At 45.2% G+C, this 25,660-nt stretch overlaps 1 protein-coding gene and 1 long non-coding RNA gene across 12 annotated transcripts in view; one reads left to right on the forward strand and one right to left on the reverse strand.

Moving 5' to 3' along the window:
- LOC143835245 (uncharacterized) overlaps window positions 1–25,660 on the forward strand; it is a 29,054-nt gene that overhangs the window by 440 nt on the left and 2,954 nt on the right. The window contains exon 2 of the long non-coding RNA XR_013230049.1: window positions 21,786–22,074. This is a non-coding gene — a long non-coding RNA (uncharacterized LOC143835245). The remainder of the gene's footprint in view (window positions 1–21,785; window positions 22,075–25,660) is intronic.
- The window catches only part of PRRC2C (proline rich coiled-coil 2C), an 80,865-nt gene continuing 56,392 nt past the window's right edge, over window positions 1,188–25,660 (reverse strand). For 2 of the 11 annotated variants that reach the window (XM_077332579.1, XM_077332580.1), the window contains exons 24-36: window positions 24,937–25,038; window positions 21,808–22,036; window positions 19,581–19,784; window positions 19,059–19,171; window positions 18,057–18,193; window positions 16,232–16,466; window positions 14,765–14,887; window positions 12,431–12,643; window positions 10,738–10,841; window positions 10,133–10,198; window positions 7,665–7,785; window positions 6,380–6,616; window positions 1,188–3,124 (exon numbers count right to left, since the gene is read on the reverse strand). In XM_077332579.1, the coding sequence (XP_077188694.1) occupies window positions 2,864–3,124; window positions 6,380–6,616; window positions 7,665–7,785; window positions 10,133–10,198; window positions 10,738–10,841; window positions 12,431–12,643; window positions 14,765–14,887; window positions 16,232–16,466; window positions 18,057–18,193; window positions 19,059–19,171; window positions 19,581–19,784; window positions 21,808–22,036; window positions 24,937–25,038 (2,145 nt within the window). In that variant the 3' untranslated portion in view covers window positions 1,188–2,863. The remainder of the gene's footprint in view (window positions 3,125–6,379; window positions 6,617–7,664; window positions 7,786–10,132; window positions 10,199–10,737; window positions 10,842–12,430; window positions 12,644–14,764; window positions 14,888–16,231; window positions 16,467–18,056; window positions 18,194–19,058; window positions 19,172–19,580; window positions 19,785–21,807; window positions 22,037–24,936; window positions 25,039–25,660) is intronic. The other 9 variants (XM_077332584.1, XM_077332583.1, XM_077332582.1 and 6 more) reach the window with 9 other exon arrangements.

The raw sequence follows: 25,660 nt of genomic DNA on the forward strand, positions 1-25,660 counted from the left end.
GGTGGTCCTGCTGGGCCATCTTGCCCCTCACACTGAGGGGATTTTTTAAAGAGCCATTTCAAAAAGATTTCCAAATAGATTTCCAAAGAATAGTCAGCCCAATAATCAGTTTTGGAAAGCTCAAGAACTTGTGAAAGTACTCACTGCGCTCAGAAGCGTGTCCTTTCTCCTCAGCGGCAAAGAAAAGCCTGAGGGGAGAATGCTAGCTCCCCCCATCCCATGTGAATTTAGACAGGCAGGCCCCTCCGTGATGGGAGGGGCTGGCATCTGGGGAGTTCTTCTAGAAGTTTAGCTTGCAAGCTTTTTCACCTCAGCAGGCCTGTGCCTTTGCGCTACCCATGTGGGAATGCACAGAAGCCATGAAGATGAATGGGAGTTGATTCCCCACTCCTCCAAATGCAGCCAGCTGGGTGACCTTGGGCCAGTCGCCGTTCCCTCAGAGCTTTCTCAGCCCCAACTTCTCTGCACAGAGGATGTTGCGATCAGGCTGCCGCCTGGTGTTTGACCCACAGTTAGTTGCCCTGAGTCTTCCCGCTCCTGCACAGGGAAACATTTAGTACCCCGAATTCGTGCTCCTGTGTGAGGCAGCCAGGGTGGTGAGGTTCTACTGCGCTGCACGGCATTGTGGGCCATTCAATATTTCTTTTAAGAACGTGTGCACGTCATGACATAATACCAGGTCCGTAAAAATAAAGAGAAATGCCCCAAGTGGCTCTGCTGTACTGTGCAGCATGCTGGAGCTGCTTGGGGCATTTATTTTTATTTTTACTGTGGGGCAGCAAGGGGAGAGGGCTAGGCCCGACATATGCCCCAATGAGGCCCATGGTGAAAAATGGGCACCAGGCCAGGGACAGCGCCATCTAGAAGTGGGAATTAGCTCTGCAACCGGACGAGTGCTGGGCCGGGCCAAAATTCCTGGTGTGAAAAAGGTCAGGGTGTCTGTCGTAAGGAGAGGAAATTGTAAGGCGCTTTGAGACTCCTTCAGTTAGTAAAAAGTACCCCCCAAAAAAGCTCTTCTTCCACAATTTCCCCAGTAAGCCAAAGTAGTTTGCCAGGGTTAATCCCTCTGAATTGAATTTGTCAAGGTCAGAATTCTTGGCAAACGAGACAGCGTTCTCCAAAGCTGCCCTGAGTATCTGTAGCAGCAGTGGGATTTGAACTTGGATGAGGCAGAATGCACTCAGGAATTTTATTTAGAGAATATTTTATTAGTTTCTGTAATCAAACCCATTGTAAATAAGACCGTACATATTTAATACAATACGTTACCCCTGTACAAATGGGAAAAAAAAAGTTTAAACATTTCTAGACCAATATGGCTGTTAATTTCTGTACAACGCCAACTCACAGTACAAGTGGATACCTTTTTGTCCGTCGTCCCCCCCCCCCCCCCCCCCGGAAGCTGACATCACAGCTAAGTTTGCAAAAAGTTCAAATTATAATATTTATATAAAAAAGATAACCAATTGCATCTCACTAGGGCATCAATAGCAGCAACAGACTTTTCCAGCTTTTGCCATCATCTGAACAAAATTATACACAGTAGACTTTTAGTTCGCTTTGTTCAAAATTTGAAAAATAAAATAAAAAGGGGGGGAACTGGGGAGAGGAAGAAAAGGAATTCTCAAAAGAAACCCCTCCCCTCCCCCCCCCCAGCCAATTCTATTACGGGTGTGCGGTACCTGGTGCTCTCTTATCAGCTCCCCAATTGATTTGCCTGAAAAAAGTCTAGAGTAACATCATTAAAACAGCTCTGCTATAGCAACAGTCACGACTACATATATCATAAGCGGGTATGGGATTTATTTTACATTCACAGAAGTTATCATAGAGTACTCTCCTACAGCTATAATACTAGAAGATACAGGTTTGTTTGTTTTTTAAAGGCATTCTTCGACTTGATTCTGTTTCCCAGCACACAGTGAATAGGAAGGAGGTGCGATAACAGCTTCTGATATAAGAACGTGCCACATTTTAAGAGAAGATGCTCCCCGCCCCCCCCCCTTGCGGCACAAGGTCAAGTGCTTGATGCTATACAGACATAAGCTGCGAACCGTTTGAAGGCGAAGGGCTCCTTTAACCCACCCCCTCCCCTCCCACCCCATGCTAGGGAGCTGTGACTGGCAACACAGAGAGGTTTTTTTTTGCCTCCTAACGGGTGGTTTTGGTATGAGAGTTCACATGGGAGCTGTTGAGCATTTTCATTTCCTTTTCAGTTGAATTCAGCACCGTATCAAACCGTAGCAGCAGCCGTCCCCGGCCTTTTTCAGGGGAATCTGACACAGAACATTTACAAGGATCAAGCGGGGGAGTGTTTGGGTGTGTGTGTGAAGGTGGTGGTGGTGGTGGGGAAGTGGGTGATAAAAGCAGCTATCTGGACTTACCAACTGCATTGAAATCTGTCGGGTCAATCATTATTAAGGATCAGCATCCTCTAAGGAGACCCGAGCGACACAAAAACAAAATGTGTCCCCCCCCTTCCTTCTCTCCACCACCGTCTTGTCTTCAAATCTGCCTCTTGTCACATGGCTTCTCAAAATGAAACAGCAGTGAACAAACCAGAAGAGAATGTACCACCGATTAAAGTACATGCCCGAGCAGCATTATTTTGTGTCCTTGGAAGGCCGGGGGGGGGGGGGGGGCCTTCCCAGTTCAGACAGATGACACATGCAGTAGCATGGGAGCTGCAAGCCCCAAGGATTCCCCAGATCTTTAGAGCCTTTCACGGTAGCCAAGGCTAATTTAGTGTCTACGTTCCTTTATGCCATTCAGATCCTTGATGGGCCTTGCCTTGCCCTTCGGGGCGACAGGTTTGTGCTGCTATTTCAACTCCCCGCACATTGGCATAGACAGACACGGCATTTTATGACTTTGTTTCTTCCGTCTTGATGGCCTGAGGTTTGATTGGTCCAGTTCTAACAGGCTTGGGGGCTGCGGTCGGCGTGGGGCTTGGTTTCTCCTCCACTTTGTCCTGGCATGCTCCGGTGGAGGAATCAGCCATTGCTTCTGGGGTCTTATTCCCGTTGTCCCCCACTTTCTGTATTTTGCCTCCAGCTGGCTTGCTCTGCTGCTGCTCTGAGAAGAACCTCTGTGTAGACTGAAGGACTTCAGCTCTCTGCTTTGCCTTGATAAGGAAACAACCACAAAGAGGTGCTTAACAGAATGCGGGCCAGAAATAAAGCTATTTATTCGGTGTATTCAAGCCTTAAGACCAGGGGTGGGCAAACTGTGGCCCTCCAGATGCCCATGGACTACAATTCCCATGGGCCCCTGCTGGCAGGAGCTCATGGGAATTGTAGTCTATGGACATCTGGAGGGCCACAGTTTGCCTACCCCTGCTCAGGACAGTCTCACGAATAAGAGCTGAACCACCAGCAGATGCGCCACAGCACAGGGAACTACTTTAAGTGGCTCTTTGAAAGGCCTGGGGATCTGAATTCTTCTAATTCCATATGCAATTAATACAGCATCTACAAAGAAACAAGACAGCCACCCAGGTCGACACCACTATCTAAGGCAGGACCCAAGACCTGGAGAGCCCAGGTCAGCCCCATCTCATCAGATCTGGCAGGCTAAGCATGGTCAGCCCTGGCTAGTGTTTGGGTGGGAGACCGCCGAGAAATACCAGGGTCCACCTCTGAACATCTCTTGCCTTGAAAACCCTATGGGGCTGGCCAACAGAGACTGCGACTAGACAGCAACAGTGACAAAAGGGAAGACCAGCCGTCTCCCCTCTTACCCAAAGTCTAAATGTCAACTTTGAATGAATTCAAGAATAATATGTATGCATTTATTGTTAAGAAAATATCCTGGAATGGCTTGCACAGTCATTGCAGGACAGTCTCCAGGACAAAAAAGACTCAGAATTGCAAGCAAGGAAATGGTTACAATAGAGTTGACCTTGCTGAAAGGAAGGCCTCTCTCATATCCCCTGATGGGACTGGAGGCACTGGGTGCGTCTTATATAAAGTTCCCGCTAATTACTTAAGGAGCCAGCTTGGTAGTTAGGAGTACCAACTTCTAATCTGGCGAGCTGGATTTAATTCCCCGCTCCTCCTCCACATGCCGCCAGTTGGGTGGCCTTCGGCTATCCACAGCACTGATAAAGCTGTTCTGACTGAGCAGTAATATCAAGGCTTTGTCAGCCTCCCCACCCTCACAGGGTGTCTATTGTGGGGACAGGAAAGGGAAGGAGACTGTAAGCTGCTTTGAGCCTCCTTCGGGTAGGGAAAAGCAGCATATAAGAACCAACTCTTCTTCTTCTTCTACTCTTAGATCTGTCAATGCAATTATCTTAGGAGTCATCCCACAGGACTGGCTCCCAAGCAACTGAACAGTGAACTGGAGCTCTAAATTAGCTCTACGAGTGCTGGAGCGACCACCATGGGCTTGTACAAGTTCTCCTCTCACAGATCCGGAGGCTTTTTTTGCTTGGGATCTTTAAAAATGCCTAACTGGGATGGTGCCACCGTTGCTGATTTATCTCTTGTAATAACGAGAGGCAACTTTGGATGAGATGCCAAAAAAGTCTGCAGTGCTTACCAAAGCAATGACCCTAGCTGCCATTAATTCCCTGAATGGAAAAACAGCTGCCAGGCAGGCTCTACACAGCTCTAGTGAACACACTAATGTCCTGTGATTTAATGCCAGAAGGGCCAAAGGATGATGTATAATCATGTGACTCCTACTCCAAAGGCCTTTTAATATGGCCTATACAAAACTAAGTTCACCACTACTTTTGTTGTTGTTGCTGTGATTCTGGTGACCCTGAAGGGTCTTCCAGGCAGGGACTGTTTAGAGGTGTAGGGGCATTAGTAGTTTAATATTACAATCACAGATCATCAAACATCAAATACAGATAAAAACAGCAAAAAAGCCATCTGAATAAACTAAAATCATCACATAAGGAATATGAAACTTAAGCATAAAACATCATAATATGCCCTAGCCACTATTACCATCTTATTTCAGGCTCTGCACAAAAAAAGCACAGAATTTTGGCCACAGAATTTTGTCTAAGCAAGCCTCCCCTGAGCAGTCGTGCCGTTCACCCAGGAGTGGGGGAAAACATGTAGCCCTTCAGAGGTGGTTTGCCCCTGCCCGCCACTGAGTTGCAACTCCGGACTTCCTGGGTGGTTTCCCATTCAAGGACGAACCAGGCCTGAACCCTACTTAGCTTCCGAGATCCGACAAGCCTGGCCTACCCACCCTGGGATCCACATATTTGTAAAACAGCCTCTCGAGATATATGCCCCCATGCCCACTGAAGCAGGTACGGTGTCCTCAATTAGAAATTCCCTCTTTTCAGTCTGACCACTGTCACAGCTTTTTCCAGCAGGTAGGGGCTCATGGTAATTGTAGTCCATGGACAGCTGGAGAGCCACAGTTTGGCCACCCCTGGTTCTAAAGTGACTTTGCGTGCTGAACAGCACAACTTCTTGCCTTGGGGCAGGTGAAACATGGTATTCGAAGTGAGATAATTCTGCTGCTTGCAAGGACCAGACTCTGGAGCAATTTGCGGTACAATTCCTACCATAAATATCTGGATAAGCAGTGGACTTGTCATAGGAAAATAAAATAAAAATCCCCAATCAAAGCCATTTCTTGCCTGACCCTTCCTCCCAGGAGTTCTGTACATGCTTTTCCACTCTGTTTTAAAACCTGTAGCCAGAGGTAGGTTGGACCAAGAGTGTCTGACTGACCTGAAGTTGCCCAATGAGCTACGTGACTTAGTGGGGATTTGAACCTGGGGCTCCCCCGTCCTAGCCTAAGACTGTAGCCACTGCAGCCAACTAGCTCTTTGGATTTCTGCAAGTCTGATGCATTGCAAGTCAATATAATAGAGGCTATTAAGGAAGCCCTGCCTTTGCTAGCAACCGACTGGATTCCTGATTCTCTTTGATCGCATGGCATCCCCACACAGGCTCCGATGTGACAGCAAGTTCATTCACACAGAAGGGTCTCCAAGTGCTTTTCAAACATTATGCCATGAAATGCAGCGACTACTCGGGTGGACGGTATTACACGAAAGTTAGAAGAGGCACAGCGAAAGGAAGCAGCGCACTGTGTCGCTCAGTTTCACAAATTTTGTTGTACAAAAGGAGAGATTGGTAGGCAGCACCCAAAAAACAGCTGAGAAAAAACCCCACAAAACTGCTGGGAGTTTAGCGTAGTTCACCAGGGTTCGTCCTTCTAAAACTCAGCTAGGGCTGGAGGTTCTGCCTGGAACAGCAAGGTTTCAGTTTGTTTCTCTAGGGCCTCTGCAGGGAGGGACGGCTGAAGGGCCCAATGGCATCTTAAGCAACCAGCATCTTGCCTTGCAAAGTCAAGACTGAACTGTGATTAACACAGCGCGGCTGACCCAAAAACAAATACTAACCTTCATGTCTTGTTCAGCCTTCATCGCGGCCTGGGCCTGATTGCCTCTGATTCCAGAGAGTGATCCACAAGGACCCCTGGCCACGTGTGGCAAGCGAGGGTGGCTCATAAGCCCTGTGGTCATCTGAGGTGGCATCTGACTAGCCAGTGCCATTGGCGGCCTCTGAACAGGTGCTGGGAAGGTGTTAGTATGTGGGGCTCTTACCAATGGAGGGACCAGGTTAGGCTGAGAGAGGATCTAAGTGGTGGGAAAAAAAGAACAAACAAAAAAAAAAGAAAGAAAAGAAAAAAAGAAGAGACATTTAGCTGTTAGCAGACGGCCAGCCCCATCACACGGTGGCTTTTCGGGGCGGGGAGCATGCCCCTATTATCAATGCCACGGGTGCATTCTGCCTTACAGTGGGCCATGCTCCCAGAACCGTAGGGGGTGAAAAATCCTCAAGGTGGAAAACTGGGCTTAAAAACTGCCACAGCACATGAGAGACCAAGGAAGGAGGGGCAGAAGCGAGAGATCAGGGCGGATTAAAGGGCAGCATGATGCAGAAACGGGTAGAAAACAGGTGACTCGTTCCCAATGAAATCCACCACCTGCACACTGGAGCTGCATATCCTCCACTGCAGTTTGAAGTTTACACCTCATCTCTCCCTGTCCGCTTAGTTACGCTTTGGATCCGTGGCCCTTTTTAACGCTCCTTAAAAAATAAAAAAAGTTTATTGCTGTAGTTTTGGACCTCTTTTTCAAAGCTGCATTTCAGGGAATTCGCTAAGGGCACACAATTCACCAGGAACTTCTGTTCAGGCCCAATTCAATGAGCTGAGGAAGATTTGCTTTTTGTGCCATTTTCTTTCAGTTCATTGGACCTTCCACAGGAGACATTCCTGGCAGACTGTGTCCTGAACATCCTTAAGGTGCACGCACTGGGACCCTTCAACCCTTTGCCCACTTCAGTCCCTCCCCGCTTCAAAACGTGTGAGCCTTAATGGGTAGTGAGACCTGTGCAGAGAAGCCAGTGATCACCTGCCAGCCTTAGACCTGTCCGATATCTCAAGTAAAGGCGTGTAGAAGTTACTGGAGGCAAAACTGCCTTCATCAAGATACTAGGATGGCTACATGAATTAGATTTAATTACAGAAACTGCACTTATCCAATAGGTATTAGGGAACTTCCAGGTACCTTATTTAAAACAGCACTAAGCTATACCGCCAGACAAACACACGCACACAGACAGACAGACAGACAGACAGACGGAACTCCGGCCTACAGGCAAAAGCCATTTGCTGCCCACCTGGGGTGTGAACTGCGGAGGAAACGGCTGTGCCATTCGCACAGTGGCTGACTGAAACTGCTTCTGGTAGACAATGGTATTCATTTTATTGGACTGACTGTTCGGACTTGTAGAGGCGGCCCTTAAAGAGAAAACAATTCAACGGGTTAATATTTCGAGTGTCACGCGTGGGAGGCTTTTTCTTGTTTGTACAATGTTCACATACTCCCTTAATCCCAAAGAAAAACTAGGTATTGCTTAGTATTGCTGTTGAAGCAGCTAGCAGTTCACTGCGTTTCAGTATGAACTGAATGCCTGTTAAAAGGTTTAAAAGCTTCCTATTGCCATCCAAAGGGGACAATTAAAACAAGCAATACTGTTACTTCTTTTGCTTTCATGTAAGTATGCATACAGATTTTCTGCATGAAGACAATTCCTCAAGAAAACATAGAGCAAATTTTTGCTTGTATACAAAAGGCAGAGATTACAGGCCAGAGAATATGTAGCGGCCGCTCGTCATGAACAAATAGCAATTCATTAATTGGGGCGTTTCATTAACGGAGAAAAGCAATTGCTCAATTCACTGATCACATAATGCTCAGATACATTAAAGCATTTGAATTTCAAGAGACAAAGGAGGCATGCTATTAAAAACAAATTAGTTCAAACGACAAGAAAACCCTGCAAATCTCTCTTCCCATTCATGCAGCTCCAGTGCAATGAACCAGTTCCAGTTCCTTGGCACTTTGTGGCTCTGCACCAGAGATCATTTCCTGAACCCTGAGCTTCCTTTTTGGAGATGCATTTGCAGCACATGCCCTTAGGTCCCAGTCCCCCTCTCAGCAGAAAAAAACCTGCAGTCCTATATGGCTGAACAGGTATGGGAAGACCATCAGTCCTGGACTCATGACTCAATATGACAAACAGGCCAATGCTTATGCAAGGGCTTTCGCTGCTTTTTGCTTGACTTTTTAAAAGCAGTTCAGTATCAGACTGCCAGCTAACTGGAGTCCCAGCCTGTACAGCAGTTTATTCTCTTATTTTCATGGATAAAGGCTCAATTATTTCTAGCCATAGGAAATTGTTCCTCTAGCCATGAATACTTTGACCTAGGCAAGCTGTGGTCATAAGCCATCCTAAAGTCAATGGGCAGAGCCTCGGATCTGGAATTTCCATATATTATGAACACACAGGAGATGTGATTATATTTTCCCTTCATGAAGAAGCAGAGAGACCTTTGTTTCCTGCTGGCCACCTGACAGTACCCAGAAAACACTTCATGCGTGACCCTGAGAGTTCAGCTTCCTGAGCTACCAAACTATTTTGACTGTGTTCATTACAAGGGCTAAATGTTCTCAGTTCTGTGAAAGCAAGGCTAACCTGTAAATAAGTCAAAATACTCTTGAGTACTTTGACAGTATATGCCATCTAAGCTTCCCACACAACCTTGAGACTTTCGGGATCTTGACATCTCGCTGCACAGTTTGGCTTCCACTTATTCAATGCTTGGTGTGCTTTTTAAAATTCAGTTCTCAATTTAAGCTAACCTAATGGCCAGAAAACAAAAGAGTAGTCAAGCTAGCTTTGATAATTTGGAATTGCAGTGGTAAGACTTGCTTTTCAGTAAACAGCCTCCCCTTCTCCCATGAAAATCTGCTTGGGAAGCTGTCAAGACCTACAGAATTAGCAGGCCGTTAGGCACTATGCTCAGAAGTTACTGTCTAAAATTTTAGCAAAGGCCTGCTACTCCCTTGGCCAAAGCAGCTCTCTGTATCCTGGTCTACGGCTAGAAGCACCCCTTCTCCCGGGGCGGGCTAGTGATGGGTCCAGGGTGATGGACTGGTGAGGGGGGAGGAAGTCAGATGGGTTATGCTTCTGAGGAATTTTTGTAAAATTTTGTAATTTTATCAATGTTTTATCAGGGTTTTATTGTAAACAGCTTGGTCCAGGAGTGGCGGGCAATAAATTTAAACAACTAATGAACTAAATAACATTTAGATGGTCCCCCTTCCACTTTTACCTTCCAACTAACGCTCCAAATAGTGCTTGAAAAACACTCTCTTATTCCTGTTTACGAACAAAGCAGGTTCTCCATTCTCACTTTGTCTGGGGAAGCCTTTTTGTAATTTGAAAACCTCCAGACTAGAGTCAGGCATGACCATACTTTGCTGTCATGACACCAAAACATCCCATCATCCTAGTATGTCATCCCCTCTTGCTCTGTTGGAGTGGTTTCATTTGACCAACCAGGTAATCACAATCTTGATCCAAGCAGTATTAAGGACAGTCAACCAGGACTCAGTATTGTGACTATGTGGAAAGATATACATGAGGAACAAGCTGCTCCTAAGCATCCTTCTCGTAACAACATACAAGTTATTCCACCACACACAGCAATGCTTCTACTGGCAGCATACAATCTCCAACCGTATTCAAATTGCCTGTTGCCATTCTCACGCATCTGAGATCACAGTCCTGAGGAAACACACCTGTGCAAGCTCTGCTGAAATAAATGGGAATTGGACAAGTGCGGAGCCATTCTGTCTTCGTATTTCCTGCAAAATAAATTGCCCTCCGTTTCCAAATATGTCCCCTTTCCCATGAGGATTCACAGTTAATTCAGACAGTTCATCCCTCCAACCCCAGAACTGTTCGCCATTTCCCTTCCAACACCCCCAAACAGAATCTGGACTCCCAAGGAGGCCAGAATGCCCTATTACAATCCTACAGCTATGACTATAATGTAAAATGCACATGTTTCAGTCAACCAATCCATTCCCTTCTAACTTGCTGTCCTCTACGAGTCTTAAAAAAATACTTTTTTTTGCCACCAAGATGTTAAGTAGCGGACGGCAGCTCTTACAGCTCTTCATGCCATTTGGATACAGTGGTTGACAAACTAATATTCTGCACTGGTGACTTAATTTTTAAATTACACTTTGCCCCCCACCCCAATAAAAATTATATTAGCTGTCATTTATTACTATGCTCCTTCTCCTGTCAAAACAGCATCCTGATGTTTGTTATTGGAACATTTTAACTGGGCTCCATCACTGAGCCCACCGTGCCAACTTGCTTTGAAAGGTTCGTGTACCTGAAAGGACTGGACGTTGGAGTGGTGCTTCTTCCGGTAACTGGAGGGGTGCCTGGCTTCACATCGATGCCACTGCCAAAGGCCTTCAGGTCCATTTCTGACATCTGAAGGAAACAAGAACGATTTCACCGAGCTTAGCTCCAGAGAGCATCCAGTGAAACGCAAAGAGAACCCCTTTTCACAAGGCCCCTGTTACAATGGACGTAAAAGCGAGCCGCCAAACATCACACCCAATCCAGTTTCAGAATGTTCTTCGTTTGCCATGAGAGTGACTTAAAAATGACTTAAGTACTTCAGGCCCAGGCAGGCTAAGCAGGACACCGTTCTTGATCCCTCTGGCCCTCAGTAACTCCCAAATAAATGAAATGCAAACCAAAAAGGAATTTCTGTAGTCTAAATGGATAGATCACAATCCAGTTAAGAGTTTAACAGAGCTAACGCCTACATATTTTAATTGGGGGGGGGGGGACTATGCACTTTGCATTCTTCCACTGAAAGGAACCTAATTTTGGCTGGCCTATACCTGCTGGCTAGAAATTCAGTGTTACAGTCCAGCATTCATTAGATCCTTCAGAAAGATGAATGCTCAACACAAGGCACCTAAATGCAGGCTCTCTTGTCTGTAAACTGCCCTGAGCCATAAATTCCAATCCCATCATTCTTACACCTCTTCCATTTACTGTTCTTTGCATCAGCTCCAGACTGGACTTCTGTCACCTGCTCAATGTGGGCCCTCCCTTATCCCTGGATCTGGAAACTGCAACTGGTACAAAATGCAGCAAGCCCGGGTTCTGACTAGGGCCCCATGGAGGACCCACATCCAGCCTATCCTTTGGGTCATGTTTAAGATGTTCGTTTTAACCTTTTAAGGCCATATGCGGCCTGGGCCCTGCATAGCTAGGGGACCGCCTCTCCAAATATGTCCCCAGAGGAGCCTTGTGCTCAGTCAGTATCAACAAGACCACCTCCAGCCCAAAAGATACCTGGCTGGCCTCAACCAGAGCCAGAGCCTTCTTGGTCTGGGCTCCTGCCTGGTGGAATGTGCTCTCAGAAAACATCAGGGCCCTGTCAGAGCTCAATGAGTTCCACAGGGCCAGAGCTCTTCCACTAGAGGCCTGAATAATAGTCGACATCTAATTGGCCTCCCTTCTGTATCTTACCCCCCACCCTGAATTTTGTTCTATGTGGGGATCTATAGAATTTTAGAACTGTCTGCCTGTGTTTTTAAGTGTATTATCAAACGCCTGTTGACCACCACCCTGAATCTGCTCCGGCAGAGAGGGCGGTCTACACATTTAAATAAATAAATAAGAATAAGAAATACATAACAAGATGTGAATTCTGTTAGAATAAAGGCCACGTACCCTTTAAGAACCAGTTCACCACTATTGGTTATGATTTATGATTTACAAGGAGAAATGAGAATGGACTGAAATTTTGAATAGGAGAATTAATGCTTTTCTGCATATTCTTCAACAAATACAGTTGGAAGTTACTATTTGTAACTGTATTATAATCCATTAACATGTTATTTTAAAGATGGTTAATGTATTTTTATGAAATGGATTATAAATAAAATTTGAAACTATTAAAAAAGAAAAAAGTTCACCACGCCGTGGGTACCCTTCGATGACAACATGCAGCCATACACTCTGTTGTTCACTGTCTACCCGGCAAAATGACACATGCTCACCTTCCCCGTTATAAGGCTGTGCTGAGTTCCAGCAGGGATCAGCCCCCTGAAAGGCTGCCCGACTTGCGCTGGCCGACTCAGGCTCTGTGCCTGAGGCTGGGGCGGTGTGTGTTGCATCGGAGGCTGCATGGATTGCGGGAGAGCAATTAAAGGCTGGCCAGCCGATCCAAAGTTGGGCAAAGAAAGCTGCGACCCTGGGATAGGGACTGTCACCTGGAAAGAAACACAAGGCGGTGGAGGCATCAGATCTGGAGGCGGTTTAATGACTGCTTTGTTTACAGAATGTAGATACTGCCTTTTCCATGGGCTTGCTCGACTCTGCTCATAAGGGAAAAACACAGTACTATAAAATAACTGGGAGGGAAGGCAGCACGGTATGGCCTGATATCGTCAAATCTCGGAAGCTAAGCAGGGTCAGCCCCAGTTAGTACTTCGATGGGAGACTGCCAAGGAAGACTCTGCAAAGGAAGTCTATAGCAAACCTGCTCCTCGCTTGCCTTAAGAGCTCCTTGTTGGGGGTCACCACAATTTGGCTGTGAGCTGACAACACTTTGCACTCACACATAATAAGTTAAAATGGAGAAAATCCCATGAAGGAATTTTGCAATGCCTTCAGTTATTTGAGGGTTATGATCCGATAAGAGACAGTGCACTATTGCTGCAGGACTGTGAGTCTTGCTTGCCCCCACAAGAAGAAATATGTGCTGTTCTCTGAGATGGTTATGTTGCTCACAAAAGAGGAGAACATGTTCCACTGACTCAGGTTTCTTCGCAGGACATGGGCGGAGTATGTCTGTATACTGGATTTTAGCGTACCGACCTTTAGTCACGGCTGTTGGTAGGAGGTTCAGCCTTGCTAGCATAAAAAATCCAAGTGACCTGGGATCTGAACCACCTTGTCTTTTGTATAAATGTTTTATTATTTTGATTATGCCAATAAAGGTATTTGATTCATTGATTGAACTTAAAATGGATCCTAAAGTTAACAATTTTAAAACGAGTCAGAAAACTAACTTAATAAAAGAAAAGTTGCCAACTTTTACAAAATACCCAAGTTTACACCTTTTCGAGTTGTAGAGGAAAACATGGGAACGTAGGGACAGAGCCCAACCATTTAGAAAGGTAGATGAAACTGGACAGACTTTTTAGTCAATTCGCTGCCCTTCATCACTCAATATTTATGAGTAACAGTAACATGGTAAAAAACAGTAACAGTTCATTATAATTTTTCTTTTCTATGACTACAACCTAAGAAGAACTGCATAGAAGAACAGGTGTAATATACGGACAGCCTGCCCAATGATCATACAAGAGTCTTTGCAGACCCCCCCCCCACCCCTAAAGCCTATCTAGAAGAAGAGTTGGTTTTTTTACCCCGCTTTTCACTACCCAAAGCAGTCTCAAAGCGGCTTATAATCTCCTTCCCTTCCCCTCCCCACAAAAGACACCCTGTGAAGTAGGTGAGGCTGAGTGAGAGACTGCTCTGTGAGAACAGCTTCTAACAGGGCTGTGATGAGCCCAAGATCACCCAGCTGGCTGCATATGAAGAAACGGGGAATCAAACTCAGCTCCCCAGATAAAAATCTGCCGCTCTTGCTCTTAACCACCACATGGCTCTCTACCAGCTGTGCTACAGCACGGCAGAAACCATCTGCTACCTCACTCTTCATTTCAACAGCTCTGGATGCTGGAGAAATTTCTGGTGGGCCATGCTTTGTAAAGCAGCTTACAGATCTGTACCATTTTTTAAAGCTGATTCTCAAATGTGTATCATTAGTAGTAGGCAACCTGGTTTCAAAATCCCATGGTTACCAGGACTCTTTGTACAATGGTGTTAAGGCTGAAACACAGCCTGGGTTTTTTTCTTTTTTTTAAAGAGCAAACTACATATACGTGAACTCACAACTAGGGTTGTGCAGGGCGGCATCCGAATCGGCCTGGAACGGCCAATTCAGCCGCCGCTGCGCACAACCCTACTCACAACTGCTGTCCATCTCTATGAATACTTTGCTTGCTAATTGGGGGTTCTAGGCACATAATAAAAGTAACTGGAATAGATAAAAATACGACAGAGGTCTCTCGTCAAGAGAATAACAGATTTTGAGAAACACTTCTGAGGACAGAATCCCCATTTTTTTAAAAAGCCTATTCAAACACATCAGCAGTGAACTACACTGAAGGTTTGGTTGTTTTTTTAATGGCTTATGTTGCTACCACCTAGAGTAGTTATTTCCTCAATCGGTGTCACGAACTCTGCTTTCAAAACCATGTTCTCTTGTCAAGAGGCCACAACACACAACATACACACATTAAGTACAATTGAAAGCAATTTACCATGCCATAGTTTACCTGCTGGAGAGCGCTGGGAGACTGTGCAGTGTTATAGAAACTTGTCTGTCCTGGTTGTTGAACCTGTCCAGAATATAAATTTGAGGCCTGGGTAAGAGTAGCTCTGGCCTGAGAAAAGAGAGGTTGATATTTTCTAGGTAACTAACTAGGTAAGGTTAACTTAATTTGAATAAAAAAAAACAGATTTATGGGCTTTGCTGTTTAATCACTCTTCTCACTAGACATATTTTACATTTGGAAGAATAATGCATGTGAAGCAAGTCACAGATATAAGACGTTCATTACAGTATGCATTTGAAAGAGCGAATTTTGTACATAAATACAAACATAGCATATACGGCCATCTAATCTGAAACAGAGGACGTCCTAAGGCATTTCCCATTGTTTTCACTGTTGTAGTAGTAGTAGTAGTTTATTATTGCGGTCGTAGACCAGCAAATATCACACAGATAAAACCAGTAAAACACCATCTGAATGAACTAAAATAACATAAAAGAATATGAAGCTTAAGCATGAAACATCATAATATGTCCTAGCCGCTATTACCATCAGTTATCTTATTACAGGCTCTGCACAAGTAAGTACAGAATTTGGCCATTTGGCTTGAAAAGGACAGGTTTTTGCCATTGTCTAAGCAAGTCTCCTTTGAGCAATCGTGGAGTTCACCAGGAGTGGGCGAATAAGTTTAGCCCTTGGCTCTTTATGGTAGGTACAGCAAATGAGAACATGCCCTGTAGATTCTCTTTCTCCCAAGGTACATAATCATTCACAATAAGGGATTCTCTTATATTTGCCCTCAAGAACGGTTATAGGTAGGGCTTTACATCTAGCCAATATTAGCCCTTCTATTGGGATGGGAAGCTTTTCTATAAAAGCTATGACAAATAAGAAGGGCTACATCATAGTATGCATGTAATCAGAACTGGACTTAAAAAACCTATTCCTGCAGTTGAAATCACTTAGGAATTGCATGATCTCATTGAATGAACCCCCATCCTCTCTCCTGCAGAGCTGGGGGTTCATAGGCAAACCCCAGAAGCTGCCCACTTGTGCATTCGGAGTTCAACAACAGAGGACCCCAAACATACATTAGCTTAGGCGGACCACCACACACGAGTGACAGCAAAGCCTCAAATAACTGCAGGCCACTTAATGCAAGCCAGCAATGCTGCCTGTGGTGACAGGGCAACAGTCACCTGGTATTCCCATTTGCCCAATGTAACTCCATCTTTACACCCTTCTCTACGTTACTGAGCTAGATTACAATTACAGGGGCTGAGCAGAGGTTTTTGTTTAACATTACGTAATGTGTGTGGCAAGGATGTGCTGCCATTTTTACAAAACCCAGAACCGGCTTTCGAAACAGTTCAACCCCCCAAGCACTTGATTTCCTTGCACTGAAGCGCCAGCTTGGGGTCCAGCATTTGTGGATTCCTCAGTGCTCTCTCTGACCTGGAGCAGATGAGTGTCGATAAGCTGGGAGCCTCCCAGTCCTGAAGCCTGGCCCAGCTGATGCTCGTAGAGGATCGGGATCGGCTGAGTATTCGACGGCTGCTGAAACGCGAGGCTGGACTGTGCCTTGGCGAGCTCCTGATGCTGCACGGTTGGGAAATTGTGCAAGGTGGTGCCAGAGAGGACCACTGGTGATGGCTGAGACAGGCCGCTCTGCATAAATGCTTGCTGGGATCTAGGAGATAAGTCAAGCCAGCGTGAGTCACTGAACACAGGAAAACAACAATGATTTTGCTGGCAAGTGAAAATTTAACCGGGCGCTTTGATTTTGGGGTTGCTGGTTTTGGGGGGATTTTTGCCAATGAGCCAAATGTAATAGTGGTTTTTAATATGCCTTTAGGTGTTAATTGATCTGACATTTTGAACTGCTACAAACTGCCTCCAAAAAGCTTGCACTCCTTATTAAGGAGCGCAGCAAAAGCCGTTCATGCTAGCAGCTTCAGACCACTAGCTGATAGAAGTTTCAAACTGATGCCACCTGGTCATTCCAACTCTCTCACTGAGAATTAAGATGCAAGGGAGAACTTGTTAGAGGCTTTAAAAATTGCTAGCATTATTTCAAGTCCTCCCCTACGGCAGGGGTAGTCAACCTGTGGTCCTCCAGATGTCCATAGACTACAATTCCCATGAGCCCCTGCCAGCAAATGCCTAGAAGGGGCTCATGGGAATTGTAGTCCATGGACATCTGGAGGACCACAGGTTGACTACCCCTGCCCTAGGGAATAGCAGAAGAAATCAACCCTGTGGGTAGCCTAGGGCAATGGTCCCCAACCCCCGGTCCGCGAATCAGTCAGTACCGGGCTGCGGCTCCTCCTCACCCTCCTCCCTGGCTGCTGCCTCAGGGGCTGCCGTGCCACTGGTTCACCTTTGGTGCTTTCCAGCGGCCACCATGGCTGGGGCTCCCCCTTGGCGTGGCACTGCACAGCTGCTGCTAACAGTGCCCCCCAGTCGGCGGCGGGAAGTCAGGGACACCGGCAGGAAATCAAGTGGAGCAAGGGCTCAGCTGGTGGTGACAAAAGACTACCTCCCACCCGGCCCTCAGTAAAATTATCAACCGTTGACCGGTCCCCAGTGATAAAAAGGTTGGGGACCACTGGCCTAGGGCTCTCGTATCTCAGAGGGATGGTATTCTACAAGTCACATATACTGTACACTACCTACTCCCTCAAAGTCCCAATCATCTTTCCAATTTAATAAAACCTGCACAAAGAATCACAACAAAAATACTAAATCGACACAAGCAGCTGAAATCTTTGACAACTGTGAAAGTACCCCCCCCCCCAGCTGATTCCTAACCGGCTCCCAACTTCTTTTAAAACAGATGGGGGCTTTCTGGACACAAATTAACGAACACTTTAGCATACAACCCTTCAGCCAATGAACTTGAGTGTAATAATCATTGTGCAGACACATATAAGAGAGGGAGCAACAGAAGAACTGTTTTTTGTATTCCACTTTCTACTACCCAAAGGAATCTCAAAGCAACTTACAATCCCCTAACTTTCCTCTCTTTACATCAGAGGTAGATGGTGCTGAGAGAGCTCTGAGAGGACTGTGACTGGCCCAAGGTTACCCAGCTGGCTGCATGTGAAGGAGCGGGGAATCGAACCCGGTTCTCCAGATTAGAAGATGCCGCTCTTAACCATTACACCAAGCAGGCAGGAACTAAAACATGCGCAGCTTGCTAACTGCTATAAAGGTCAAAAGAATCAGGATCTTCCTGCAACTAGGAAGGGCTTCCTATCTGTTAAAAACAAATGCTCACCTATAGGGTTGCAAGGAAGAGTTGAACAATTCCTGAGCCTGGGAAACAGCGGGTGCTGCTCCTAAGCCCAACTGGGCTTGATGCTGCCCTTGCAGAGGTGCGTATATAGGGATTGGTATCTGCTGAACTGAAGTGGGCTGTAAGGAAGAGAAAGAATTTACCCAGACATTTACCCAGACAAACATATGTGAACATATGAATATGACAGTGCCCTATAGCAAATCTGACACTGAGCCATCTAGCCCAATATGGACTCCTCAGCTGGAGGGCAGCTCAGAGTACTGAGGTATTTCCCAGCCTGTCACCAGAGGCCCTTTAATCGAAGAGCAAAACTTGGGGGTGTTTTACATGCAGATCAATTAGCCATCTCTGCCTGCCTCCGTTACATCTCATTAATCACTAGGGAGCTCCCTCAGTGCCGGTGCTTGACAAATAGCTGCCGGGAACCACATCGGGCATGTTGAACTTGCCTCCTTTTTGCATATACTGCCGAGAGCACGCCACTTCAAGCCAGTTGCTGTAGCCACTTGTCACTGGTTTAGTTGGGACAGGCACATCCAAAACACACAGCAGCCAAACCCTGACTTGGACAGTAAAAGCCAAGTTTTCTATTTGTATGCAGAGGCGAATACGCCGCTGCTGTTGCTGCTGTATTTATTAACTGCCCTACCTCATGAGGCTCAGGGCAGTTCACAACAGAGGTAAAACGTAAAAATGAGTACAAAAATACAGATTTGAATAAAATAAATAAGTGCATTACATTATAATATTCAAACAGAAACAATTGCCTGCTCTTCTATCAAGGAACAGAAAGAGGGGCTTCAAAAGAGGGTCTGTTAAGTTGACCGGTGGGGTTCTGGACAGGGAGGCTGGTAGATCAGGTGGTTTTAGGCCTCAACCACAGGCCTGGCAGAACAGCTCTGTCTTGCATTTGGTCCAATGCCCCGCAATAGCTTTGCCCCCTCAAAGTTAATTTGTTTATTTATTATTCGACTTACATACCTGTGAAAGTCCTGGTTGAAATCCTTGCTGTTGGGCCAGTGAGGGAGGAGCCAGACGTGCATGCTGCGTGTTGAACAGATGGCTTGTATCCATATAGAAAGCAGGAATCTGAGCTACAGAGCCAAAAGCAAAGTTAATCAATCAAGGGATGCCTGATATTTAAAAAAATAAAATAAAATCAAGGGCTGCCTGAATTATATCTAAAAAAAATAAAGGCATATGAATTTACCTAAAACGTGACTCATTGTCTGCTGCCAATCAGCAGTGGGAATTGGGACAGGAATCATCTCTATGTTCAATTTGCAAAAAGTTCAATTTTGAATAACAGAACATTTGAACAAACTGTTATGAGTAGACAACAGGCTGGAACTATGCATACAAGAAAGCTAGGCTTTCCTGATTCAGGTGAGACGCAGAGGCATGCTTTTAAGAGACACGGAGCTTAAGCGGAGTTACATCTGTCCTTAAACAAAGGAAACACAATCCTGTGCCCAGGTACAGTACAAGACGTGCTCCATTTACCTGCTGCTGACTGGGACACATAGACTTGGGGACTCTGCTGCTGCTGGGCGATGAGGGACGGCATACAGCTCAGCTGTGAAAAGTGGCTGGCAGATGCCAAGTTACTGGTCTGCAGCTGTTGTGGTTTCACTTTACAGATGTTTGGTGGGTCGGAGGTACTGGTTGTTTTTGTACTCAGCGAAGAGGTAGTGTACGTTCCAGCTCCTAAAAAGTGACAAATCAGCAATTCGGTGAGGTTATAGTCAAAAGCCACGTTTCAGCAAGTCATTCCAATTACTTAACTTATGTAAGTTAAGTAATAAATGTATTTATCAGCTCAGGGCGGTTAACAATACTATAAAACCATACATCATAAAACCATACAAATAAACAAAAGTCTACATTAAAACATGCCTGCTAATGTTCAATCACTAAAGGGTCTTTCAGAGTAAACTAAAAACAGGAAAAAATTGCTTGTGAGTGGAAACATTTGTGGAAACATTTGTCACTTTTACAAGGCTATTTAGCCAAGAAGGTTTAACAAAACTGGCCTCTTCCTATATTTGGTGAGATCATGGGTCACAAGTCTGTATGACAGACACATCTGTTGGCATTCACAGCAAATTCTCCACTGTTGGAGAACTACTTTCCCCAAAGGCTAGCTTAAGGCCAAGCTTCTTTCAAAGTCAAGCAAGACATTCAGAACCAGCAGTGAGCAATACTGAACAAAACAGCTATCGAGGATGCATGTGACAGTAACAGGCAGCCAAAGCATTCTTCTGTAGCATCTCTCACAGCTGATAAGACATTCTGTTCCCCTATCCCCAAATGCCTTTTCCACAGGCTTTATGAGCTATGGGAACTGAACCATTTAAAAATCCCACAGCCCTCTGCCAGTGTGTCCAATTGCATGAACTGGAACTATAGATCCTGAGAGACAGCCATGTCATCTTCCGGCTACTCCAAGGTCTTTTGTTGATGACATTAAACAGAACACCAACCAACAAGCCCCAATTTTAGATAATAGAAACTCACTGTCTAATACCACCACTGCCATCTCTTAGAAACAAAATCCAAAAACTTCCTTTAGAAAGTGTTATTTCTTCTCTATACCACCCAAAGTATTGAATATTTAGTTATTTTTGCTGACAAATTCATCTTGTTTCACTGCAAATGTCTCAAGTTGTAAAAATGTAAATTAAAGTTTCTGGTATTCAGGTTTGAAAACAAACAACCCTCCTCACCCCCCACCCCCAGAAAAACAACCTCAGAGCATAAAATGTGGAGCCCAAACTTTGGATTCCTTGTACTGTACAGAGTGTGTTGACTCCGTGGTCTATAAAATCCCTGCCACAGCTTAAGATGCCAAGTATTAAGATACCTTCTAAGCTTGTTAGCTAAACCAGAGCATAAACTTACATATATTCTTTTTAGGATCACTGTATCTAATATTAACATGGTTTTCTGGCATCCCAAACATCAAAATGGCAAAATTAATCCTCGTAGCCCACCCCACCACTTTGACTTAGCTTGTTGTACTGGTTAAGATGGTGACTCTCTAGAAATGACTTGATATATTAACTACCCAAAGTCAGTCTCCTGAGAGCTGTATCCACTCCAAGAAGACCTGTGTAAATAGTCAAAGGGGCAGGCTGGGCTAGGTTGCTCAGTTCCCTTACAGCAGGGGTAATCAAACTGCAGCCCTCCAATTGTAGTCCATGGACATCTGGAGGGCCGCAGTTTGACTACCCCTGCCCTACAGGCATCTGAAAAGAGAGAGAGGGGTAGAAAAACAAAAGTGGGATCCCCAAGCGGCTTCCCTGCACAGTTTCGCACAGGATGCTGCTGCTAATCAGTGGAAAAGAGCAAACTGGACAAGAATAAGTGGCCAAAAGAAATGGGGCCCAAGGCCAAACGAAGGGAAAGAGACAAATGGCGCAAAATGCAAAAAGATCTTTAATGGTTTAAAAAGCATCTAAAAGGTCAGTATGGTTCTCTAACACCTATTTAACAAATACTCTGAATAGAGATTCTCTGCCTATCCAATATCAATATACACTCTGCATATGTCTTGTGAACTTACAGTATAGGTTAATTTGCTGTTGTATATCAAACAGCAAATTACAACTCTGTACATGCTTTTTGAAATTGTACTGTATTTTATCATTTTTAAGAGATTCTTTTCCTTTTCTGCTATTTCTTTCTCTCTCGATAAATAACTTGCAGGACACATTCTACAAGCCGATACCTGACAAGGATGTTGTAGGTGTAACAGAAGCCACAGGAATAGGAGGCATTGATGCGCTGGAGAAAGAGCTGTATGTACCACTGGTTGGTCCGCTGCTGCTGCTTCCCCCTCCTCCACCACCGCCGCCACCACCGCTGCCGCCAGATATCGGAGGGGCTGTTGAAGTAACTGGTGAATTCTTCTCACCTACATTTGGTGAATTCTCCCAGGCTTTGCGAGCAGACTCCATCTATTTAGAAAAAGAGGTGGCTTTAAGACAAACAATTTGTAGGTTTGGCTTTTACATTCATTTTTATATCAACTCAAGCCAGACAGTGTATGTTTCTCTAGCAAGCTGCCAGGGAAAGTTAATTGGGAATTTTTCAATGGGGAACTGGCTTAACATTTACCAACCAGGATGAGACAAGTACAGTGACGATCAGGCCCATGGGTGAACCCCTGGCGCCTTCTATAAAAATAGTGTGTCTAAAACAACTGTCAAAAGTATAACTCAGAAGTAAAACTGGTTAAATGATGTTAGTAGGACAGTTCACTTAATACAAGTATGCAGCTAGAGCATCAGAGACGTACCTATATAAAATTTCCAGTGCACTTGGCACAATTCTACCCCTTCAATTCTTCATGACATACTAAGTCTATCTCAATAAAATCAGAGTCCAGTAGCACCTTTAAGACCAACAAAGATGTATTCATGGCATGAGCGTTCGAGTACAAGCACTCTTTGTCAGACTATGGTCAGTTCATCATCTGAGGAAGAGTGCTTGCACTCGAAAGTTCATGCCTTGACTAAATCTTTGTTGGTCTTAAAGGTGCCACTGGACTCTGATTTTATTGTGCTATTTCAGATCAACACGGCTACTCATTTGAATCTAAATCTATCTCAGTAACGCTGAGTAGTGCACTAGCTTTGTAGAACCCCATGTCTTGAACACATTATATAATTTATAAGATCTGTAACACCGTCTGTTCCCCTGCTTTGTATGACTACAGAAGCCTCAGAAAAAAAGTTTGAATCCAATGGCACCTTTAAGAGCAGCCAAGTTTTATTCAAGGTGTGAGCTTTCGTGTGCATGCACACTTCCCTAAGAAACTCCAGTTATTAATTCCAGAAGGGTGGTCATATAAGTTAAGCTTGTGGACTGCCCAGGAGTTTTTGAATTCTAACCCACAGCCCAGTTAATGGCATTTTATTAATAATCTTACCTACATTAATTTAAGAACAACTCTCAGGAAGGAAAAAAATTCAAAATTGTTTTTGATCTATAATGTGGCCAAATAATTTCTCAAGATGCAAAGTGTTCAAGTTTCCACAGAGAAGGGACAATATCTACATTGCGGACCAAACAGAGTCCAGTCTGATAGAAAGAAAAGAGAATGGAATCCACGGCAACACGTTTGGATAGTAGTTTCCCATAAACTCTGAAGAAAATGAGACATTTCCACAGGCTTCGGCGTACTCAGTAGATGGCTAATGTTTTGTTTTCCTGTAGTGAATGGCAACTTTGCCCAACAGAACCATCAATTAAGCACTTGCTTCCTAATTCCATATTCCAAGTGTTCAAATGGTTCCTGTTATACAAGAGACCCCCCCCCTCCCCACCAAGGCATACGACTTCTTCACAGCAACATTTTTGGCTGCATAAATCTGCAGAGGTCCAAGTGGAAGTTGCATTTAAATTATGTCTATATTTGCTTTAAAGCTAGCTTTCAGAGCTGTGGAGATGTCTGCCCACTGTTTATCCCGTCAACATCTTCACTCTCTAAATCTCACTCTATTAAGAGGCTTGTTATGCGTTATGTACAAAGCATGTTACTGATAACAAAAGATACCACCACCACCCCGGAGTGAACAGAGGAAGCTCTTGTGCAGACAACCAGGGAAGTGAGTTATGCAAAATCACAGACTCCTGTGAATATGTACATGCAATGAACTGTATCCTGATACAAAGGATGAGCAGAATGAGCTACACATCCAAGCTAACACCCCACATCAAGGACCATTCCTTTGTCAATAAGGTTAAAGTTAAAACTATCAAGCAGCAGCGATGCTAAGCAACTGAGCAGGAACTTCCATTCTTAAACCTGTACCATCCACACAGATCTCTGGCCAAGAGGAGCTCTTTTTAATCTGACACAAAGCCATTTTAATGGACCAATATCCTGCCAAAAATTACATGAAGATAATTCTGAACATGCCTTTTATATAACTATGGCCCCCTGTAGCCACTGTTGCTAAAGCCACCGTCCTATACCTCTGAAACGAAAGCCAAACTGTCCAACACCTGATCCTTTAATGCAGGGGTAGTCAACCTGTGGTCCTCCGGATGTCCATGGACTGCAATTCCCATGAGCCCCTGCCAGCAAATGCTGGCAGGGGCTCATGGGGATAGTAGTCCATGGACATCCGGAGGACCACAGGTTGACTACCCCTGCTTTAATGGAAAAGGTGGGATAGAAATTTAGCGTTCCTCCATTTGGCTTAGTATCAAAACTCACACAAAGGGAGCAAGAGACTGTGTTGAGAGGCATGATCCAATCCACGCCTGCACTCCTAATAGAAAGGCCACAGGCCAAACATCATGAATTAGAAGATAACACCAGCAACCATGAGTATAACGCAACAACCTGTCAAGCAGACTGCCTTCCTCACTACCCACCCTCTATTTGACGATTGTTACATCAGCCAGCCAATACACATGACATACTGTCAAATTAAACACTCTCAACCCAAAACAACGCACAGCCTACTTCACAGAACATCCTCTGGAACCACATATTTATGGACAGTTTACTTCTTAGGTGTTCGCTATGGGACCTGAAGAAGACCTCATACTTTCAAGAGATATAAATCCTACCTAGCATTCTGACTTGGGTACCTAGGGATTTTGGGGAGGGGAGGGGGGCAAAAGTCAGTTGCTTGATGTTAGTTTTGTAACTAAGTGGGGATGGTAATTAAAATGTTCAGCCCTCTTGTTCTATGGTCTATAAAGCAAAGAAAGAAACACAGAGAAAGAGAGAGAAAGAAAGAAGCTGACTTGTTGGCCCCTCCACCGAGGTCCACCAGCAAGATCTCCATGAACTGTTCCCCTTGCATGCAAGAAAATGACCCTTAGAGGATGTGGTACATACCTTGAGGGTGAGGTCGACAGTAGCGGGAGAAACTGGAGTTAGGCTGGAGCTCTGTTGGAGAGTCTCCCTCCTAGGGAGGGGAAGGGTGTGGGGCAGGGGCACCTGAAAGGCAGGCAACACACGTCACATTCTAACTAAGTCTAGGACACAAGCCCCATCACAAGCAAGAGCTCAAGCGATGCTGCTGAACTATGAGACAAGGCTTCCAGGCTTGGCCGTTCAGCAGAGATCCTTTGACAGAAAAGCTGGGAAACAAGCGTGGGGAAGAGCCTGTCCAATTTGTGGTCATAGAACAGCACACTGCCTATGGATTTAATTCGAAGGAGTAAGCTCAGGACTGGGTTTCTTGTAGCCTGATCCCCCCACAGGTCCCATTTAAAAGGAGAGGAGAAGAGCTGGTTTGTTGAACCCTGCTTTTTGCTACCTGAAGGAGTCTCTAAGCCAGGGGTAGTCAACCTTGCCATGCAAACGCTGGCAGGGGCTCATGGGAATTGTAGTCCATGGACATTTGAAGGACCACAGGTTGACTACCCCTGCTCTAAGCAACCCAGCCTTCCTCCCCCCACAACAGACACCCTGTGAGGTAGGTGAGGCTGAGAGCTCTGAGAGAACCGTGACTGGCCCAAGGTCACCCAAGCTGGCTACATGTGGAGGAGGAGTGGGGAATCCACCTTGGTTCTCCAGATTAGAGGCTGCCACTCTTAACCACCACACCAAGCAGAAA

This window comes from Paroedura picta, chromosome 4 (assembly GCF_049243985.1).
Source record: "Paroedura picta isolate Pp20150507F chromosome 4, Ppicta_v3.0, whole genome shotgun sequence".
In the NCBI taxonomy this organism is placed as follows: domain Eukaryota; kingdom Metazoa; phylum Chordata; class Lepidosauria; order Squamata; family Gekkonidae; genus Paroedura; species Paroedura picta.